General features: G+C 32.4%; 1 protein-coding gene across 11 annotated transcripts in view; it reads right to left on the bottom strand.

Annotated features, from left to right (window-relative positions):
- The window catches only part of LOC105226082 (5'-AMP-activated protein kinase subunit gamma-1), a 197758-nt gene that overhangs the window by 23978 nt on the left and 153769 nt on the right, over positions 1 to 20011 (bottom strand). The window contains exons 1-4 of one of the 11 annotated variants that reach the window (XM_049447291.1): positions 9917 to 10058; positions 1270 to 2797; positions 826 to 1031; positions 160 to 760 (exon numbers count right to left, since the gene is read on the bottom strand). The exons of 8 other annotated variants lie outside the window; for them this stretch is intronic. In XM_049447291.1, the coding sequence (XP_049303248.1) occupies positions 160 to 760; positions 826 to 1031; positions 1270 to 1510 (1048 nt within the window). In that variant the 5' untranslated portion in view covers positions 1511 to 2797; positions 9917 to 10058. Of the gene's footprint in view, positions 1 to 159; positions 761 to 825; positions 1032 to 1269; positions 2798 to 9916; positions 10059 to 20011 lie in introns of those variants that run through there. 2 more of the 11 variants (XM_049447290.1, XM_049447287.1) reach the window with 2 other exon arrangements.

The following is a 20011-nucleotide window of genomic DNA, read 5'->3' as shown; positions in this document are numbered from 1 at the left end:
AATAGAAAAATACTCATATATGACATTTGATTTGCAGCATAAAACTTTAGCCAAATACCAGAGATAATATAAATTGTTGATTAAGCTTACGCCATATTTCTTACTTGGCCCTTAACGCCTTAAATCAGTAATCACCATGACTCCACCACTCTCATTTACCTTCTTTAACAATCTTCTCATAGATTTTATATGTCGCACCACAGTCCTCCAATATGCGATTGGGCCGACTCAGCGTATTCACATCCAAACTCTTGGAACGTGAACGAAAGTTCTCTTGTGGATCGTTCAATGGCGAAGTGCAAACACTGTTCGTGTCATGCGATTTGCGTGGCCAAATATGTACTTTCTTCGAGAATTGCTTCAACATCTCATGTATGGAGTGATGATGATGATGATGATCCTTGGATTTCTTGTTTTCGCGCGGCAATGAGTTATCACTATCCTCGTTCGTGCTCAAACTCTTCGCAAAACTGCTATTATCGAAACGATGTTTATATGACGAAGCACTGCCATTTTCGGCTGAGACGCGCGTTTGTCCGACATAATCGTCCAGCGATGTACAGGCGGCGCCCACTCGGTGAAATATTGAATTTATACTCGGACGTTCCGGTGTGCGTGCACTGCTCGCACCCGTATGCGTAAAGTACTGGTGATCGGCCTGCGATTCGTAGATATCATCGAGATCATGAGGAAAGTAGCCACCTTGTGTGCTATGCACTGGCGGTGAACCACAATAATCATTGGGATAACGGCGTAGGCTCTATGAATTGGATTGAAATTTAGTACGGGTTGTGGGTTGTGCAAAAAGTAATGTGTTTTGCTTACAGCATATACGGCAGGACTGTGAGATCGATCGAAATAGTTACGTTTCGAACAGGTACGCTTAAAGCTGTTGCTGTAGCTATCATAGGAACTGCGTGTCATGTTGCTGGCATTCGATGGCGAGTTGCGGTAGTGATTGTTAAGTGATTTGCTGCCCTCGGGTACGGGCTGCGGACTGGATGACTGCACCAACTTATCAATTACCTTTTCTGGAATATAGACATTCAGCATTAAAAAGATTTGTTTTTTTTTCTTTTTATAAAATTTAAATTAAGCGAGTGTTAAGCGTGGGGAGAGTAGAGGATGCTTCAATATTTTGTAATATAAGCAAAATTATTTCAAATACATACATACATACATATTTATGTATTATTCATCAATATCAAAAAAATCATTTTAATTGAAGCTTTCACTTTCTCTCCGTTCTGCTTTGACTGTGTAGCTTACCTTGTGACCAATTCGGTGATTTGGAGTTGGTCGACGACCCTGAACTGCTACCCGAATCCACGCTATGCAAACGATTTGTGTCATCGTTGCTATCGTAGCTGATGCTGTCACGTGGATAACTGTTACGAGCAGCAAAAGGTGAATGGTTGTTATGGTGATTATGATGAGTGCTGCAAGCGCTATCTGCGCTCAACTGTTTTTCGACAGCATGCTGCCGATATAAATGCGTTATGCCATGCATATTTATATGTATGTTGTATTGTATGTATTGTTATATATTGTCGTCGTTTTTTATATACGAGTATATATTGAATTATTTAAAATTTAAAAAATCACAATTTCCGGGGTAACGACGCTTATTTGTTTGTATGTATGCGTATACACTTATTTGCAATAAAATTTGACGGCTAAATTATAATAAATCACACAATGCAGCGTTGTAATGAGATTATAGCAGTAACTAAATTATATTTTATAATATTTAGTTTACGGATATAAAACGAAATTATACAATTAAAAATCACACATAAAATCACGTTTCTAATTGTTTTTGTTTTTAGTAGCTTTTGTAGTTATTTTCGGCACTTTGTTTTTGCTTTTTTACAGTCACATGTTGTTATTGTTGTTTATTTCCTTGCTATAAATTTTTTCTCAAGTGAATTGCAACACGTTTTTCTCACAACTTTAAAGCGTCGTCAACAGGTTGACGGCCAATGTCGGTCACCTTGCAGTTGATTTAAATACTTTCGAACTTTTGTTTTTGTTTTTTTTTAATTTTAAACTTAGCATTTGCGTATGTATAGAAAATCGATTCTCATTAACCACTGCAACACACACTTCGCGTAGTCTTCGCTAATGCACTTGATGCTGTTGCAATGTAAACGACGTTGCCTTGCCGGTCACCCACTCGCTGAATTATCACAAATACTGTAACAAAGCGTTCTAAGAAGCCGGCATCTGATTACAAAAACACAATACACGAATAAAAGTAGCTGGCAATAGTGACAATAGTAGTATCTGCGCCAGAACAGCAAGTGTTGCTGCAGCGATAACTCTCTCGCTCTTTACATATGCACGTTGTTGCATTCAAAAGTTCACTTTTGCTCTTTGCATAAATAGCAGCAGATACTCAGTAATTTAGAGTTGAGTTTCGGCATGCACTGCTCTCTCTTGAAGTTGTTGTAATACACATTTGTGCAACAATTTTAGTTTTAACTTTTTACCTTTTCTATTGTATTTGGCACACTCAATGCGTACAAGAGCAAATTCTCGCTCGCTGCCAATGCAGCAGACGACGTCGCAGTCGACGCGCTGCCTCTGCTATTGTGCTGCTTCTGTAACACTGCAACTGTTATGCTCGCATTCGATAGAACAGCAGCAATGAAATGGTATTCGTCCACCCGCGTTTCTGCGCCAATGTAAGTTTTAGTAATTATTGCTGTTACAAAGACTCCAACAATGTTTGGCGTTATTGTTGTTGTATATTTAGTTATACGCGTTGCAGTTGTCAAAGTGATAGTTGAACGACCTGTAAGTAAGTCAAAGCTGTAGACAACATAAAATTGTTTATGATAATTTCTTTTGTACTCTCGTACACTATACACTGCCGCTCTCTATCTCTCGCTGTGTGTCGAATTTGTTTGCCGTTGTCTGAATGTACATATGCAATGAGTACATTTACATACATGACTCAAAATAAATACTATTATTTTCTACAGTGAACTACATTTCTAACATGCGACTTAATTGTTTTGGAAAGTGCTATGAAATTAGACTTACTATGTGATATGAAATAAAGTTATTTAAAACAAAATATTATAAAATAACGATTATAAATTATTTAAAAAATTTAATAAATAGATAAACATATCGTGAATATATATTTTAAACGAACACTTTGATTATAAATCATAGAACTGTTTAGCAACAAAAAATATATTCTTATAAAATCCTAAAGGCAATTAAACAATATACATACATACATATGTACATAAATACAATTTTATAATTATGTAATATACATAAATATTTAAAATAATGCAGCACTTTGCACACTTATAAGGAGACAGACAAAAATACCAACATGAGTTCTACGCAGAATATTGTAGGCATCGACCTTTCCTACGAGCACTAATTGTAAAAGTGCCTCTCATAAAGATTAGTACATACTATCTGTCCACTAACTCACACATGTATGTATGTATGCAGTTATGTATGTTATGATGTCCCATGAATTATTTATATACAAGACTATAATAAAATACAAAATCAAATCTACTAGCTCGCTAAAAGAATTACTTTGTAGGTGAGAAACAGTACTTTGCTGTTATGCTGCGTTTGTATTACAGCAAATTCAATTGTTCATTAGTGATAGCTGGTAGCGGTCATCTTCATAGCAAGACAACGCAATACCAGTAGTTATATAAGTAAGTATATACTAAGTAAATATTCGATATTATTTTCATAGTAGAGTACCCATTATTTCTTTGAATAAATGGCAAGGCAGAATAAGAATTGGCGAAGGTATAAATAAAACGATTTCGAAAGAATTTTAATCAAATAAAATTCAAATATCAAAGATTTTATGAAGACTTTATTAACTTAGTAGTTGTTGCATTGCTATTTTTTATTTGATCGTATATTTTCAGTTTTTCATTTTCTTTTTGTTAATTTTCTGTTAACATAAATATTATATTTTTTTTTTTTACTTTTTTAATTACTTTTTTCATACACAAGCGAAAGCTCGTTAGTTGCCATTTTTCTATATTTCGAACAACCTACTTCTTATCAACACTTCATCGAACTCCCTTGTACTTAACCTAGTTTTTGGTACACAAAAAAATAAATCGCTAGCGCGTAATCACACGAATTAATCTCTTAATAAATGCCCAACTGAAATACAACACACATAATTGTTTTTGTTGGCAATAAAAGTGTTATGCGTACAGCCAAATTTAAAATAACATTATTTTATATTAATTGGTTTTTGTTGTTTCGCGACTGTTCGGACATACGAATGTACATAAACACGTATGTACATACAGCTACGAAGGCCATGAGTAATGCACTAACCGAATAAAAAATTTATTTTATGTTTCACTAAATAATATACAAAATTGTACATACATATATTTTTACGGTTAAATGGTAAAAAGCAACTATAAATTAGCAATTGTTTATGAAGACGACAGAACCACCGCGCTGTTGGCAGCCGACGCCGCTGCTGTATACCTGCCAGATTTCGTGAAAAAAGCGCTCGTGTAGCGGTGCACGCACGCCTGCCTTTCTGTCTGGCCGAATAAGTGAATAAAAATAAATAAAAGATAGTAAAAAAAATATACACAGAAAAATAATATAAAATAAAAAAAATTCTTACTGTTCACATACATATACAAAAAGTAGAATACATATATGTATGTAGATACTTTTTATCTGTGAAATATCTTGACTAATGTACACGCATACCTACTTGTGTACACACATGCGGTGATTCGAAGCGCTCTTCGAATATGTGTATGGGCATGCTTAAACGTAAGTATATTTTCCTTAAATACATATGTATTTATTTATTAGTTTTTTTTAATATTTTTTTAATATTATATTTTTATATTTGTTGATTTTTTGTTCATTTGTTGACACATATCGCCTTCGCTACGCTTTGTTGTTGTGTAGTGTAAATTTTATTGCTCTGTTTATTAACATTTAAATCAATTTTTACACCCACAACCGCACAATTTTACTCAATTTTGCACAAAAAAGTATTGTTATTTTTGCAAAGCTCTCTCAAGCGTAAACTGTCACATACGTCAAAAAAAATAAATAAATAAATAATAAAGAGAGAGCAACGAGTAAAGCGAATGGTTTGTGAGTATGGACGCAAGTTATCCCTATTTTTATCCAGAAAGCACCGAAAAGCATGGTGAAAAAACGTAAAAAAAAACAGCAAAAGGTCACTAGACAAACACTGCCTGATAAATAACCTTGTGCATACCTGTGTACGCATGCACTGACCTACTTTGCATATTTTCTAGGAACACTTTTTTCTTACTGACACTGGTTGTTACGTGTGATACCTTACGAAGCGAAAGCTCGAATGTTTGATCGGAACGTGTTAAGTAATCAAAGGTAGCAAACATTGAATAATCGAATATCGTGTAACTTGTTTCTGTATGTATGTTTGTATGTAATTAAAATATTATTACGTTATATCAAGTCGAAGAAAAAAGTGCTCATTAGCGATTCCATAACAATTGTGAAAATATATTAAAAAATCAAGAAAAAAAGTAAAATTCGGACGCATCGGATCTATATTTGTAATACCCGTCACAGGTGCATTTTTTATAGCAGACAATGATATACTATAAAATGATCTTTTTATTGATTTTGATTGGTCAATATGCATGGCAGTGGTACGATCTATGCAATTTACTCGTAGTTTGTATAATGAATGTTTGGATAATCATAGAGGCTAAATTTTGTGAAGACATTTTGTCAGTTAAAACAGTTTTCCATAGAATGACTTGATTTTGATTCTTCAGCTTGTACGGCAGATATATTGTATGTATGTTATAGTGTTCCAATAATGCCGGTTCTGTTAAATGAGCAGCACCTTAATAAGGAAAGGATGAGTGCTGAATTTAGGATCGATATATTTCAAAATCCAAGCGATCACTGATCACATTTTATACCTTCTCCGAAGTTTCCTTCTTGGTGTTACTTCATGACAAGCTTAATTTACACTTTTTAGGGTATAAAAATATTAAAAAATAGAGCATTTTAAACACGAAGTGTTTGTGGCTTATCACTAGCATGTGTATATAAATCGTATATAATATGCATATACATATCTGTTCGTATGTAAATTGTAAAATCTACGTATTTGCGCTGCGTCTCTACGCATGATTACAGTGAAATAAATGGAAGCTATAGCAAAGCTTATAATATACAATATTTATTTACTTTACCCGGCTAATATGTATGTATGTGTGTACATACTATATGTACTTTAAATTGTTTGCACAATCTTTTACTATGCTAATTATTATTTTAATGCTGTTACTGGCAGCATGCTTATCAGAAACGCGCCCACTTAAGGCATACAGATGTACATACATATAAATGTATTTACTTGCATTCACTTGATTCAGCGCAGATAACGTTGCATTATAAAGGGTATACAGCTTAAATGCTTTAAATAAAAAGCTGAGCATTTGCCTCGACAAGCTGTTAAGTACATACATACATATGTATAAAGATGAAAACAATATATTTGTTAAAATTTTTTAATACTGTTACTAAGCTGATAAATTTGTAAAACAATTTCTTTAGCAAAAATGCACTCGGGTATGCCGAGGTACAACTGAGGTTAGATAATTGTTTCGAAAAACTTCTTGAGTTGGAAATTCAGTTTAGAAAAATAGAATTTGTTGCATTCACCACTTTTTTCTCAAAAAAAAAAATTTAAGTCTTCGCCTTTCTTACAATAAATACAAAACTGAATGCCAAACCATAAATAATAGCCCATACACACAGCTGATAAGCAGCAGGGACGCAGCGAATAACGAAAAGCGGCCAGCAGCTACAGCGAGATTGATAATAGTAGAAGCTGTTATCAGACTAAAATGTTTCTTCACTGCGCTGATGCTAGGCGTTTGCCGGAGTTCGTGGTAGGCTGTGTCGTTTTCTTGTACACATGCATAACTGTATAAACGAGTATTTAAAAAATGATAATGTTACATAAATATTACACAATGCAGTAAATATCAACTATGAAATTTCAGAGTATACTTTATGTTGAAAAAAAAATATTTTTCATAAGTAAAAATAATTAATTTGGAAGCTTGAATGAATTTCAGATATTTGGTTTGAATTTACAAAAAAAAAGACCAGAAATAATAGAAAATGAAATTAAGAAAAAAATCGGTTAATAACTATTTTAACGTAGCTAATTAAAAAATAACCAATACAAAATAAATTAATTTACCACAAAATATTATTTTTTAATAATATATTTTTTAGTTTTACCAAGAAATATTGAAAGAATCCTTTTTGCATTTTTTTTATTTTTTGGGCGTAATTAATTAATTGTATTTTATTACATTTAATTACGCAAAAAGAGTTGTTAACCGATTTATTTCTTAATTTCATTTTCTATTATTTTTGTTCTAAATTTTTTTATACCCTCAACAGGGTATATTAAGTTTGCCGCGATGTTTGTAAAAACCAGAAGGACACATCGGAGATCCTATTAAGTACGTATTTACATAAAAGATGAGCTGAGTCGATTTAGCCAAATTTTCATATGCCTGCCCGTACATATACAAGCTTGTTCCTCAGTTCTCTAGATATCAATCTGAAGTTTTGCCTACGTTCTTTCCTTTTCAAAAAGCTATTCTTTTGTTAGAACCACCGTTATCGATCACTTTCACACATAGCTGCCATAAAAACTGACCGTTCAAAATCAAGTACGAGTACTTCTATGGAAAAGTTTTTTAGTTGATAAGATATCTGCAGCAAATTAGGCACTGATTTTTTTTAGTCTTTGTCCCACTGTGCATTATTATTTAATTATAAGTTATTATCTTTTCATATGCGCTCTACTGCATATCAAGTGCTTAATATGTGATTGTTTATGCACATATATGTATATTTTTTTTTTGTTGCCACTGTTGTTGATAGCATTATATTTTTAAATATAGCTTTTTATTTGTTGTGTCGATTACAAAGTTCATTTGGTTTGCGAGCGAAGAAATGCAAAATTTCAGATGCATTATTTATATTACTATTGCTTTATACTTGTTTTCATTTTTTATTATGATTTGAGTTTCAGAACAACAAGTATAATATTAAGTAGTACTTGCCAATTGAAGATGAAAGTCAGAAAAAACGCGTTTTTTATGCATAGTTTTTAAGGAGTATTTACTGAATTTAAATGACTTTAATAATAATTTTTAATTTTTTGAAAACATTTTCAACCTTATTTTCTTTTATATTTCTACAACAAATTCAAATAAAAACAAAAAATAATAATAATAATTTTTTTTAATATCGGTTGCTTCTGAGCGTCCAAACTCGTGATTAACAGTTTAGCAGCTATACACTTCATATATCATTCCAGTGCCAAACAAACTATACCACCACATGAATGATTAGTTGCTTAGAAAGCATTGCCCAAATTGTTACTCATACGCCGCGGTGTCAATAATTGCGCAATATAAGGCTTGATATTATATTTGCTGTTGGTATATTTAATGAATTATTTTATATAATGTATTTCGCTTATATATTTATTTATAGTTTTCTGTAGATATTGGCGTCAATTTCCAACTTTATATAGCAATATGTACGGGCAAGGCTTACGAGTGGCCGTTGGCAGCGAGCAACTCAAACGTGAATAATTCCCAACAAAATATAAGTGTCAATTAATCAAATTAATCGATTATTGTGTTACTTCTAAGTATGCAAGCGCTCTTCCAACTGAAAATTTTAGCGTGCCACAACATAATTATGAGCAAAGTGGCAGCAAAATGACTCGACAAACTATGAATGCATGCACGCTTTACACAGTTTGCTGCGTATAGCAGAATTTCCAACGCTATCAGCTATATGTCTTACTTGTTTGCTTGCTAACCCTAAGTAAGCACTTGAAAAAGTTCATTACCGGCCATAAAAGCCAGCTAATTAATTTTTGCATATTAAACGACTTAAGTAGCTTAAGAACAATTGCAGGCCATTAAGCTGAACAAAAGCCCATTCGTTTAAGAAAATACGTACACTTTGACTCATAATTAGTTATTCGAATGCAGCGCAGCGAATTTCTCAAATAAAAATTTTCAGCGAGAAGCTGCTTTGTTTACAGTCACCAATTAAAAAAATTACGCTTATGTGAAAAATGTGTATACAAACTTATGTAAGAGTGTGTGTGTGTGTACGCACAAAATTGCTCGGTATGCGAAGCAAGGACATGCGTGCGAAAAGCGGCGCAAGTGTAGATACACAAGGCAGCGTGTGGTAGACAAGGCAATATGGGTAGGTGGTAATTTAGAGAAACGGAAACGTAAATAAGCAGATTGCGTAAACACAGAAAATCAGTGAAATTTCGCAGCAATTGCAGCACTTAGAAAACCGCCGACCTGACCCAACCCCAAAGCAGTTGAATTACGCTAACTTGCGCGGAATTGGCGAAAAACTCACCCTTAACGAAACAAAAGAAAACCACTTTCACTTTTCACTTTAGTGCACAGTCCGAGGGCGCGCCAAATTGCCATAAATTGTTGCACTTTGTGCACTCAGCGGGCAGTCGACGGCAGTTTTAAGGTCACTAGAGGTTAACTGCAATGACGTGCGGTGCAGCAGCAACAACAATTATGGCGATAAACGAGTTTAAATGCATTTAGCAATACATATGCACGAGCACAGACAAACAAGTCATGAATACATACCAACACATACACCGAAAATATATAATATGCATGTGTATATTTGTATATATAAAAAATGTCGGTTAAAAAAACTTTTCGGCTTTAGAAAATGTTTCACTAAATTTCTATTTAAACATATAAACGGCTATAGACCGCTGCGACACAGCTAGAGAGGGACACATTTCCACATTTCCATACATACACTCACACTTATGCACAATACATACACTGCACGCACGATAGGCTATTTCGATATAGAACGATACAGCAATTAAGCGAATGATTGCTAAAAATAACAGTATCAAACGACGATAACGTCTGCTAAGCAATACGAACGAAATGCGACTGAATGGTGAGCGCTTTTCAGTGTAAAGCTTTAGCCGACACGATATTATAGGGGCATGTATGTATATCGCGGCAAAGCACGTGCTACGACAGCACAACGCACGAAAGCGCGTACATAAACACTCGTACAAATTAAAATTTTTAAGCAAGTGGAAATGCGAAAGCGAGTGTGTGTTGCAATAGTGGGCTGTGGCTGCACATGGCGTATGAGTAACCAACACTAAGAGAAAATTACATCAATGAAAATGTGTGTCTGTATGTGTGCGACATATTTACATACATATATATATATACTTATACTACATAGAAAAGTATATATGTAGCATACATCAGCTAAGCATGAAAGTGAAACCGAAAATCGAAATCGACAATTTGTTAAAGAACTCATATAAAACTCGATTCTCACATGTTCACGCGTTATGAATGTGTGTGTGTGTGTGTATATTTATGCTGCGCGATTTTCGGTGTGAAAGTAATAAAAGTTCTCAGCATTTTGATTAAGCCGAAAAGAGACATGATAGCCGAACCGAAACGAGAGCGTAACGAGTCTCGCATGCGCTCAATAAAATAAAAGCCTGCTTTTGGTGCTGCTGGGGGCAATGCTTCATCAGGCCTCCAGTCACGATTCAAGTAGAACTGCGTTTGAGGCCTTTTCGTGATAAGTAAATAATTGTGTATATTTTAGTAAATAAACCGAAAATAGAAATTAATGAGTAAATATTTCGAAATCTCTATTTAAGAAAATGAGTGTAATATACTTAAAAATATGAATGTAGTGCATGCATACACGCGTACACAGCGCATATTTAAATTTATTTCTTGATTTTATATTAATTTGCATTTAAATTTTTATTTTAAAAATAATTTTATTTTAATTTTTAATTAGTTTTAACCTGAACTTATTTTCCACCATAACAAAATTATTTTAATTTCCATTTTAATTTTTTTTTGTAAACAATTTTTTTTAATATTTAATTTTTTTTTTTTAAGATTTTTGTGGTTTTTCGGCTTTTTATAGCATACATTTTTTTTATATTATATATTATGTTTATATAATATTACATTGATATTATAATAATTCATAATTTAATATTAATTTATGCTAATATTGACAAAAGCTCGGAATTTCTCATAAATGATTTAGGCTGTTTTTACTTTTGAACACATACATATGCATGTATATACACAAAGTAAAGGTTACAACTCGCAAAGCGTTCAAGGAAATATAAAACAGTATGAATGCTTGTAAAATGCAGTACGCGCCTTTTGCCGGAACAATAACAACAAAACTACAGAAAATAAGGAAATGCAATAAAAGTGAGGTTAAAGCACTTTACCTAAGGACGAAAAATGCTACAAGTAAATAAAGGTCTGACTTCCTGTAGCTTTGTCAAAAGTTAAACGAAAATTAAGAGCAGGATTCTGGAACGATATCCTTGAAAGTCAATGCCTACACATGACAAGCGAATATATTTATTTTCATGGGAGAGATGCCAGCTTCTTATGAAAGGGTATAAATACGAGCAGCGTACAAAAGCGTTTAATAATCATAATTATGGACAAATGTTTTCGTTTGTATGTATGTCCACGAGTACTTTGAGCTGGGACCACAGCAGAGTTATTTATATAGTACATACGTACTCATTATCGCCATGAGCACTGTGAAGGCCATTAATTTTTGCCAAGCACAGCCGCACATCAAATGATAACAAGTTGCAAATAAAACAAGAGCACATAAATTTGGCAAAACAAAATACGGCTCTGATGGTCTGTGATTTAATGCGGCTGATGGCATGACGTCAATATTTGGCTGCTAGAATTGCTTGCCAAAAAAAAATATTATAATAATATTAATAAATAATAAAGTGAAATAGAAAAAAAGTTGAGTAAAAATAAACCACGCTGAGTGCCGAGGCAAATATACTCGAACCTGAAATGAGCGACGGTCCAGTGAGTGAAGTGACAAACAAAAACTCGGCGATAATTTGTGCGTGGGCGTAATGGGCAGCACGTGCGTTTTGACATATTTAGAAGCGCAGACAAAAGCTTTAATTCTGTGTGTAGGAAAGGGATACAAGTAGGGCGCATTAATCGATGGAAATATACTTAAGAAGCAATTTATTGCTGTATATTGAAGTATTATCACATATGAGATGGTGGAAATGATGGAATAATGTTAGATTTTTGCCCACTATGGCATTTGTTAAGTCTAAATGAGTACTGGATGCACCTTTGCCTCCTCGAAATATTTCTTTTAACACTAAATAAATTTTTTAAGGGAAAAATTAAAAAAAAAAAATCTTTTTTAAAATTATTATTTTTTGGAATTAAAATTTTTTTTTTATAATTAGTTTTTATTTCGTAAAGAAAATTCAGCAAGGAAACGAATATTAATTTATTAAAAAAATTATATGGTTTCATCTTTGATAATTTTTTTTCACAAGTAACTTTATTAAGGAAAATATTTTATAAAAAATCTTTATTTTATAATTTAGCGTTTACTAATTTCATAAATTCAGAAACGAAACAAATAATAATTATTAAAAAACATAGGTATACTTGTATGTTTGTTAGGAACACATTTTTATAATAGGCGAAAAAATACACTTTTATACGACTATATTATTATAAATTATTTTGCTTTCTTATAAATATTTGTGAATTTTTTGGAAAAAATATTTTTTTATAATTTAATATTTTATAAAAAGTTATAAAATTCATTGAAAATTATTTTCCTTTTCCTGTAAAAAATAATATAATATAATAAACTATTTCAGTTTTGAATATTTTCTAATTTTTGGAAAACAGTATAAACGCAATATTTTTTGTAAACAAATATTTTAATGAAAGGCATAACAAATTTTAATGTAATATATTTTACTTTTTAATATAAAAAGTTATAAACATACATATTTTATAAAAAATTTAACATAATACATGTTACTTTTTTCATAAAAATATTAAAGTAAATTATTTTCTTTTTTATATATATAGAAATTTTCGAATTCAAACAAAAAAAATATTTTTTTCTCAACTTTTAAGTTTTAAAATTCTGACGTTAAAATTTTTGCACTTAAGTACACGAAAGCCCTGTTAAAATTTTTTAAAAAATTTAGTATTTTACGTGTATATTTTAACCACCTCAATTTATTGCCATGTCCGTCTGTGTGTCCGTTTGTACGTATGTCTGTATATATACGAAGTAGTCCGTCAGTTTTTAAGATATCGGTTTGAAATTTTGGAAACGTTATTTTTTCTTCAAGCAGCTGCTCATCTGTCGGAACTGTCGATATCGGATCACTATGACATATAGCTGACATACAAACTGAACGATCGGAAAAAAGTTCTTGTATGGAAAACTTTTGCATTTGACAAGATATATTCACGAAATTTGGTATAGATTATTTTCTATGGCAAAAATGTAATCTCCGAAGAAATTGTTCAGATCGGCTTACTATAGCATATAGCTGCCATATAAACCCAACACATAGTTACTAAAAGAAATGCACCTGTGAAGGGTATATTAGTTTCGGTGCAGCCGAAGTTAACGTTTTTTTTTGTTTTGCTTTATTACAAATTCATAAAAACTGAAAATCGCATACTATCAGCAAAATAATTACAAAAGTAGTAGAATGAAACAAGATTCAAGGAACCTTTTTTTTTTTGAATTCAGATTTTATATGTGTATTCTTAATTTTCTCAGTGCTTAATAAATTATTTACGCCGTGTCTACTTTAATTCAAAGCAATTGTTACATAATTCACCGAACAAATGATAGATATCATTTTTGCCTTGGCTTGCGAGAAAATATACAAAAACAGATGGCTGATTTCTAAGCGCTCAAAGGAATTTTATGCCTGAATGAAAACTTTTGATTGCCTTTTGTGTGTAAATTTGGGCTTTTTTGTTTTATTATTGCAACAAAGGAAAGTTTTATGTGCGCAACGCTCGTTTGAGCTGCCAAATATGTATATACAAACAAAACAATATAAATACATACTATATCTGATATAAATATGTGTACGAATATAATTTCAATGGAAATTTTTTCATGAAGCTAAAATTTCACTTTTATAATGAAATTGATATATTAAGAAAATCCGCACACAATTTCTTCTTTAAAACATCAATCAGGACAGTTATGTATCAGTTTCTGGCAGTTCTTTTTAGATAAATATACGCACATCATACTTGTAAGTGTATAATTATATTCATATGTACTATACCTACATATGTATGTACATATATATATGATTATGTGTCTGCATATTTGAAATTGTTTGGACTGCTCTTCAGCAGTCTTAAGCGCCTGAAAGTAGATTTATATATAATAAAACGAGACTCTATGTATGTATGTATGTGCGTACGCATGAACGAGTACGTGCTTTATTAGCTTTAAGGCGTCCGTCCTCGAAGCGTAGCACATTTTTGAGGGCACATTTGTCTCAAGTTACCATAATGCTGAGCTCACCGGCTAAGCGCACATCGCACAACTGGCAGGATTTTGAAATAAGTCTCCACTCACACAAGAATATTTTAAAATCCGCACATACAAACATCGTTATATATGTATAACCACTAACAATGTGTTTATGCCTAGTAAGTGTCTAATTGACAGTCATGTGCACAGCATCTAGACGCCTGAAATTGTGTCATGATTTTTTTTGTGTATAATTTCGCCTAGTAAGTTCCCCAGTCTACGGCTTTTGCTCCGTTAATAAGCTTTTTCGAAAATTTTGTGTGGGACGCTGGGCTTTGTTCTGCCTTTTTTTTTACAATTTAAGTCATTTTAGTTGCTGTGACATGTCCACGCAATCGTTTTTAATGCTTTAATTTACTTTTTAAGACCATGTATAAAAATTAACTTTTATTAGGAGCCTTGCTGTTCCCTTTTTTTCTTACGTCATATTTGCAAAGCATTATTACAGAGTCCTTTTTTTTCATTTTAGTGTTAGCATTTTGAACAGCTCCTGCAATATGATCTAAATAGTTGCATATTTATAGGCGCCAAATTATTTACATTCAGCAATTTACCAGAATATTTGGGTTAACAACTGATGGCTTCGAAAAATATGCGCAAATATTTTATTGTATCAGTATTTTGCATTTGATACCTAATACGCATAGATAAGAACACATATTTTTGCCTTCTAAGGCTTTAAAATTTGCTATCAGCTGTGAAGAAGGTGCGGATTTTTGAAAAATATATTTGTTTTAGGTTACTTAGTTGATGAAGTTTTTTATTTATGTCACTTCTATATGTTAGTATAATAAGTATTATTTTTGTTAAAAATTTAAAAATGCCAATTTGAACAAACAACTGATATAAAACGTATAAACTGGTATAACTCACATAAACTAGTATAATTGCTTAAAAATAATACTTTGTTGTTGCTAGCATAAGAAAACAGGGCTTGAACATAAAAATTAAAAATTGCCAAACCGAACAAACAACTGGTATAAATCGCATAAACTGGTATAATTGTTTAAAACAATGCTTTGTTGTTGCTAACACAAGAAAGAAGGGCTTGGACATAAAAATTAAAAATTGTCAAACCGAACAAACAACTGGTATAAATCGCATAAACTGGTATAATTGCTTAATAATATTACTTTGTTGTCGTCTAAACAAGAAAGCGGGGCTTGAACGTAAAAAATGCAAAACAGACAACGTTAATTTGGCACTTCTATAACTCAATATAGCAATATTTAAATGTTTATTGATACAGGGTATTTCAAATTTAAATAATTTTTATTTTACCCTTTCTCTTACTGCCAACATAAGCTTTTCTAAAATGTGCTTGGTAGAATTGTATGTAGAAGCGAGCAGAGAAATAGCGAATCGAATGAAAAAAAATGAAAATCTATTTTTTTATTTTCCATATATTGAACGTTAAAAAATATATATATTTAAATGTTTTTTCCTTAAAAATATGTAAAATAAAAAATATATAATATTTTTATTTTTTGTTCCATTCGATTCGCCAATTCTCCGCTCGCTTTCCTTAAAAAAAATTAAATATATATATATGTTTTTTATTTTTTTTAAATTGTAAATATATATTTTTTTAACCTTTAATATATGTATGTAAAAATTTATGAAGTTCACTATGCAACTTCAGTAAGTAGCAGAGTGCCTTACTTATTTCATTAAACTTTTTGTGTTCATTTTCCGATAACAAAATTCATTTCAACGCGTACAAGCAACAATAAGCCCGCACAACTTGATTTATGTAGCTGCTCATATTGCAGCAATCGCCAAAGCAAAGAAAGAAACTTCACTCCCAAATATCATAAATCAGCTTACATGTCAGCGAAAAGCAGGCTTAAAGTGTCATATTTCCATTGAGTCGGCAAATATTTGGCGATACTTGTAGTGGAAGAAAAACAAGCAAAAATTAAGGCGAAAACAAAAATGTCAGAAATACATATTCTAGTTGAAAGCGAGGAAAACTGAGCTGCGCCGCACCAACTGACTGGCTATCACGTTCAAGGTGAATGCCAGCAACGAGCACGAAGATAAAACGCCAACAATTTACAAGTAAATATGTATGCAAGTAAATATTCAAATATATGTATGTACTTTTGTGTTCAAGTAAGTATGTATGCCCATAAAGTGTACTATTTTAGTACTAAAAAAATTGCTCGCTTTGCTTTCGTATTTTATTACTTGCGGAAATTTAAAGCTGCCGAATACTTAAGCAAAATTATAATGGCAATAAGTTCGTGTTCATGTAAACAATGAAAAATTATTGCTAGAGCAATATTATTTGTTTTTGTTTTTAATTGCACAGCGTTTCACCTGTCAACAAGCGAATAAAATCGGCGCTACACACTCAACTTGAGTGCTTCTAATCAATTTTCAAACAAACAAAAATATAAAATAAAAAAAATATATATAAAATAAAATAAAAAAAAATATAAAATAAAAAGAAATATATAATACAAAACAAAAACAACATCAATCAGTAATTTAAGTGTTGTGGGTGAATCGTGGTGGTGATGGACAGCAGCGGCGAGTTTAAATTATTTACCAAAAATAAACACAATTCTAACATAAAATTGTTGTTTTTGCTTTTTAATACATGCATACGAATATAAAACAACAAAAAAATAATACAGTGTGCGTTCAAAACAATGTCTACGCTCAATTTGAATTATCAAGTGTTTATTTGCCTGCCATTGTTGGCAAACGAGCGAGCGCGGTGCGGGTGTGTGTGTCCATATGCCGCTGATAGGCTTGAGTGCCGCTTTTATCAAATCCTATTATCTGCTCTGTAAGGCACTGATTTGCTAATTGGTTTGTTTGTTGCTGCTTTCTTACTGTAATTCTTATTTTTCATTATTTGACTTTGTAATAAGCACACACACACAAATAGACAAACATTTCATTAGACATTTGCCCTTGGCCAAAAAGGGTATATCAACACAAATTGAGACTCAAATCAGTAAAGTCAATCATTAATATAAGCACAATAAATTTTTTACAATCATATTATACAATAAACTATAATCTGAATATACTTTGTATGTGCGCACATAACTTGCTTGAGTGGGCGGTATTGAGTGCTTGTTGTTATGAATGAGTTGTTTTGAAAGTTTTGCTAAAGAGTGTTAGATGGAATCAATTGGGCTTACTACTCGACTTATTGGTTATTTAATGTTATTATTGGTTATTAGGTGGGTGGCTTACTAAACAAATAGGCTTAATATAAAACCACAGGTACATTTTTATTGCAAAAAATTATATAAAAAAGATTTTTAACTTAATTTTGATTAGTTTGATTAGTGGTCTAATCTCAACAATTCATTCGGAATTTGTAGCATTGCCTTGCACAATCATTCGAGCCAAGTTTTGTTATAATATCTCGTCTAAAGTAAATAATTTCCATACAAGGAGTTAATTTGGTCGTTCAGTTTGTATGGCAGCTATATGCTGTGGTGATTCGATCTAAACAATTTCTTCGGAGATTGCACCATTGTCTTAAATAATATCTCATGCCAAAATTCGCGGAGATATCTCTTCATTTGAAAAAGTTTTCTATACATGCACTGGATTGCGGCCGTTCAATTTGTATGACAGCTATATGCTATAGTGATCCGATTAGAATAATTTCCGCGTATATTGCATTATTAACTTAGATAATCATTCATGCTGAATTTAGTAAAGATATCTCGTCAAATAAAAAAGTTTTCCATACAAGAAGTTGATTTTGGCCTATCAGTTTGTATGACAGCTATATGCTATAGTTTTCCGATAGTGACCGTTCCGACTAATAAGTAGCTTCTTGGTGAGAAAACAATGTGTGTAAAATTTCAAATCGATATTTCAAAAACTGAGGGACTAATTCGCATATATTGACTCACACAGAAAAATATACGCAAACATACATATGCACACTTTTCAAATATATATATTTTTTTGTAAATGTGAAATACTAATTTTTCATATTAACAAATGGCGTTTTGGTTTTCTGTAATATGCCATTAACAGAAAATATTATTTTCTACATTTCCTTTTCGAGTATACGCTACATATGCAAGCCCCTGACCTTGTGCGAAATATGCGCTGAAGAAAATGTTGTTTTTTTCTAATATGCACTTACAATTTAGCAAGTGCTGCGCAATTGTTTTAAAATCTAAATTCTTTTGGAAATTTAGGCAGCGCAAGGCAAACTGTGCTGATGGCAGCGACCGCACATCCATATAATTTTTGGTTACTCATACGCCGTGGCGCCCGAAAAGTGAGCAAGAGCTGAACTTAGGCGCCAACATTAGATTTGCCACACAGTCGTTCATTAATTTTTGCTGACTTGTTATAATGTTTGAAGCAAATTTGACAATTTAAAAGCAATTTATCAACTTTTCTGCGACGAGCGCGTGGGTCGTAAATGCCAGGGGACACTGGGGACAGACAGTAAAAGCGTGCACAGTTTCAAAGACGTGAAAACGTCAACTGTTTAGCGGTGACTAACGGCAAGTTCCGTTTGATTGACAAAGCGTAATCGTTTTCTTTTATGCTTTGTTTTAGTATTTCTTTCTGTTATCTTTTTTTACTCTCTCAAGGACACTTCCGTTACAAATGAGTTATATAACGCATGCAAGCTGTTTCAACACCCACTAGGCCAGGCCAGTCTGTCTGTGTTATTGTAATGCATAATTTTTCACGAAGCAAATGAGTTGCGCTTTTTATTGTTGTTGTTTTTCTCTTTTGTCACTCGCTTGGCGGCGTTTCAAGGTGTTGCATTATTGTTAAAGCAAAATAATTAATATTGACTTTTTGCTTGCTGACATTGTTGGCAGCACTTGCATGTTGTTCGCCACTCACCTCACTGTCGTATCTTTGTTTTTGTGTTTTTTTTTCTTGCTTTTTTTTTTTTGCTGAATGTCTTTTGATTCCTGCGTCGCTGCCGGCATCGGCGTTGACAGCAATTAGCGGAAGGAAGTGTGCATTTTGCGCTCATTAAGCATCGACAATTAGCTATATGTGCGTTTTTTCTGTGCTTTTGTTGTTGTAATTAGTAAAAAAATTAAGCAGCTAATTTATCTCGCTGCTCGACAAGCGCAGTGACAGATCGCCGCAATAATTGTATGGGCGTGTCACTTCTTGGCCGAGAGGTAAGCTGTTTTTGTTGTTGTAAAAACAAAAAAGTAAAAAAAAAATTAAAAAAGTTAATGCAGTTTGTTTTTTTCGTGGCTTTCTCATTAATGTTGCGGAAATGCCATGAAATTTGTGTGTGTTTTTATTTTGTCTACGTGCTTTCTGCGTCGACTGTTGTTTGTTGCAAGACGTTGCTGCTGCTTTTGTTTCGTTAATTACTTACAAATGTATGTATGTATAAATAATAGTGCAAAACAAGCTAATAAAAATAATAATACTTAGTGCTGTTGTAGGGGCGCATTTTGGCGTCGTCGCGTACGTGTTTAAAGGCGAAATTTAAATTTTCTATTTAAAAATTTCAACTTGGCATTTATTG

Source organism: Bactrocera dorsalis, chromosome 2, assembly GCF_023373825.1.
Source record: "Bactrocera dorsalis isolate Fly_Bdor chromosome 2, ASM2337382v1, whole genome shotgun sequence".
NCBI classification, from domain to species: domain Eukaryota; kingdom Metazoa; phylum Arthropoda; class Insecta; order Diptera; family Tephritidae; genus Bactrocera; species Bactrocera dorsalis.
This window is presented reverse-complemented; position numbering and strand designations above follow the sequence as displayed.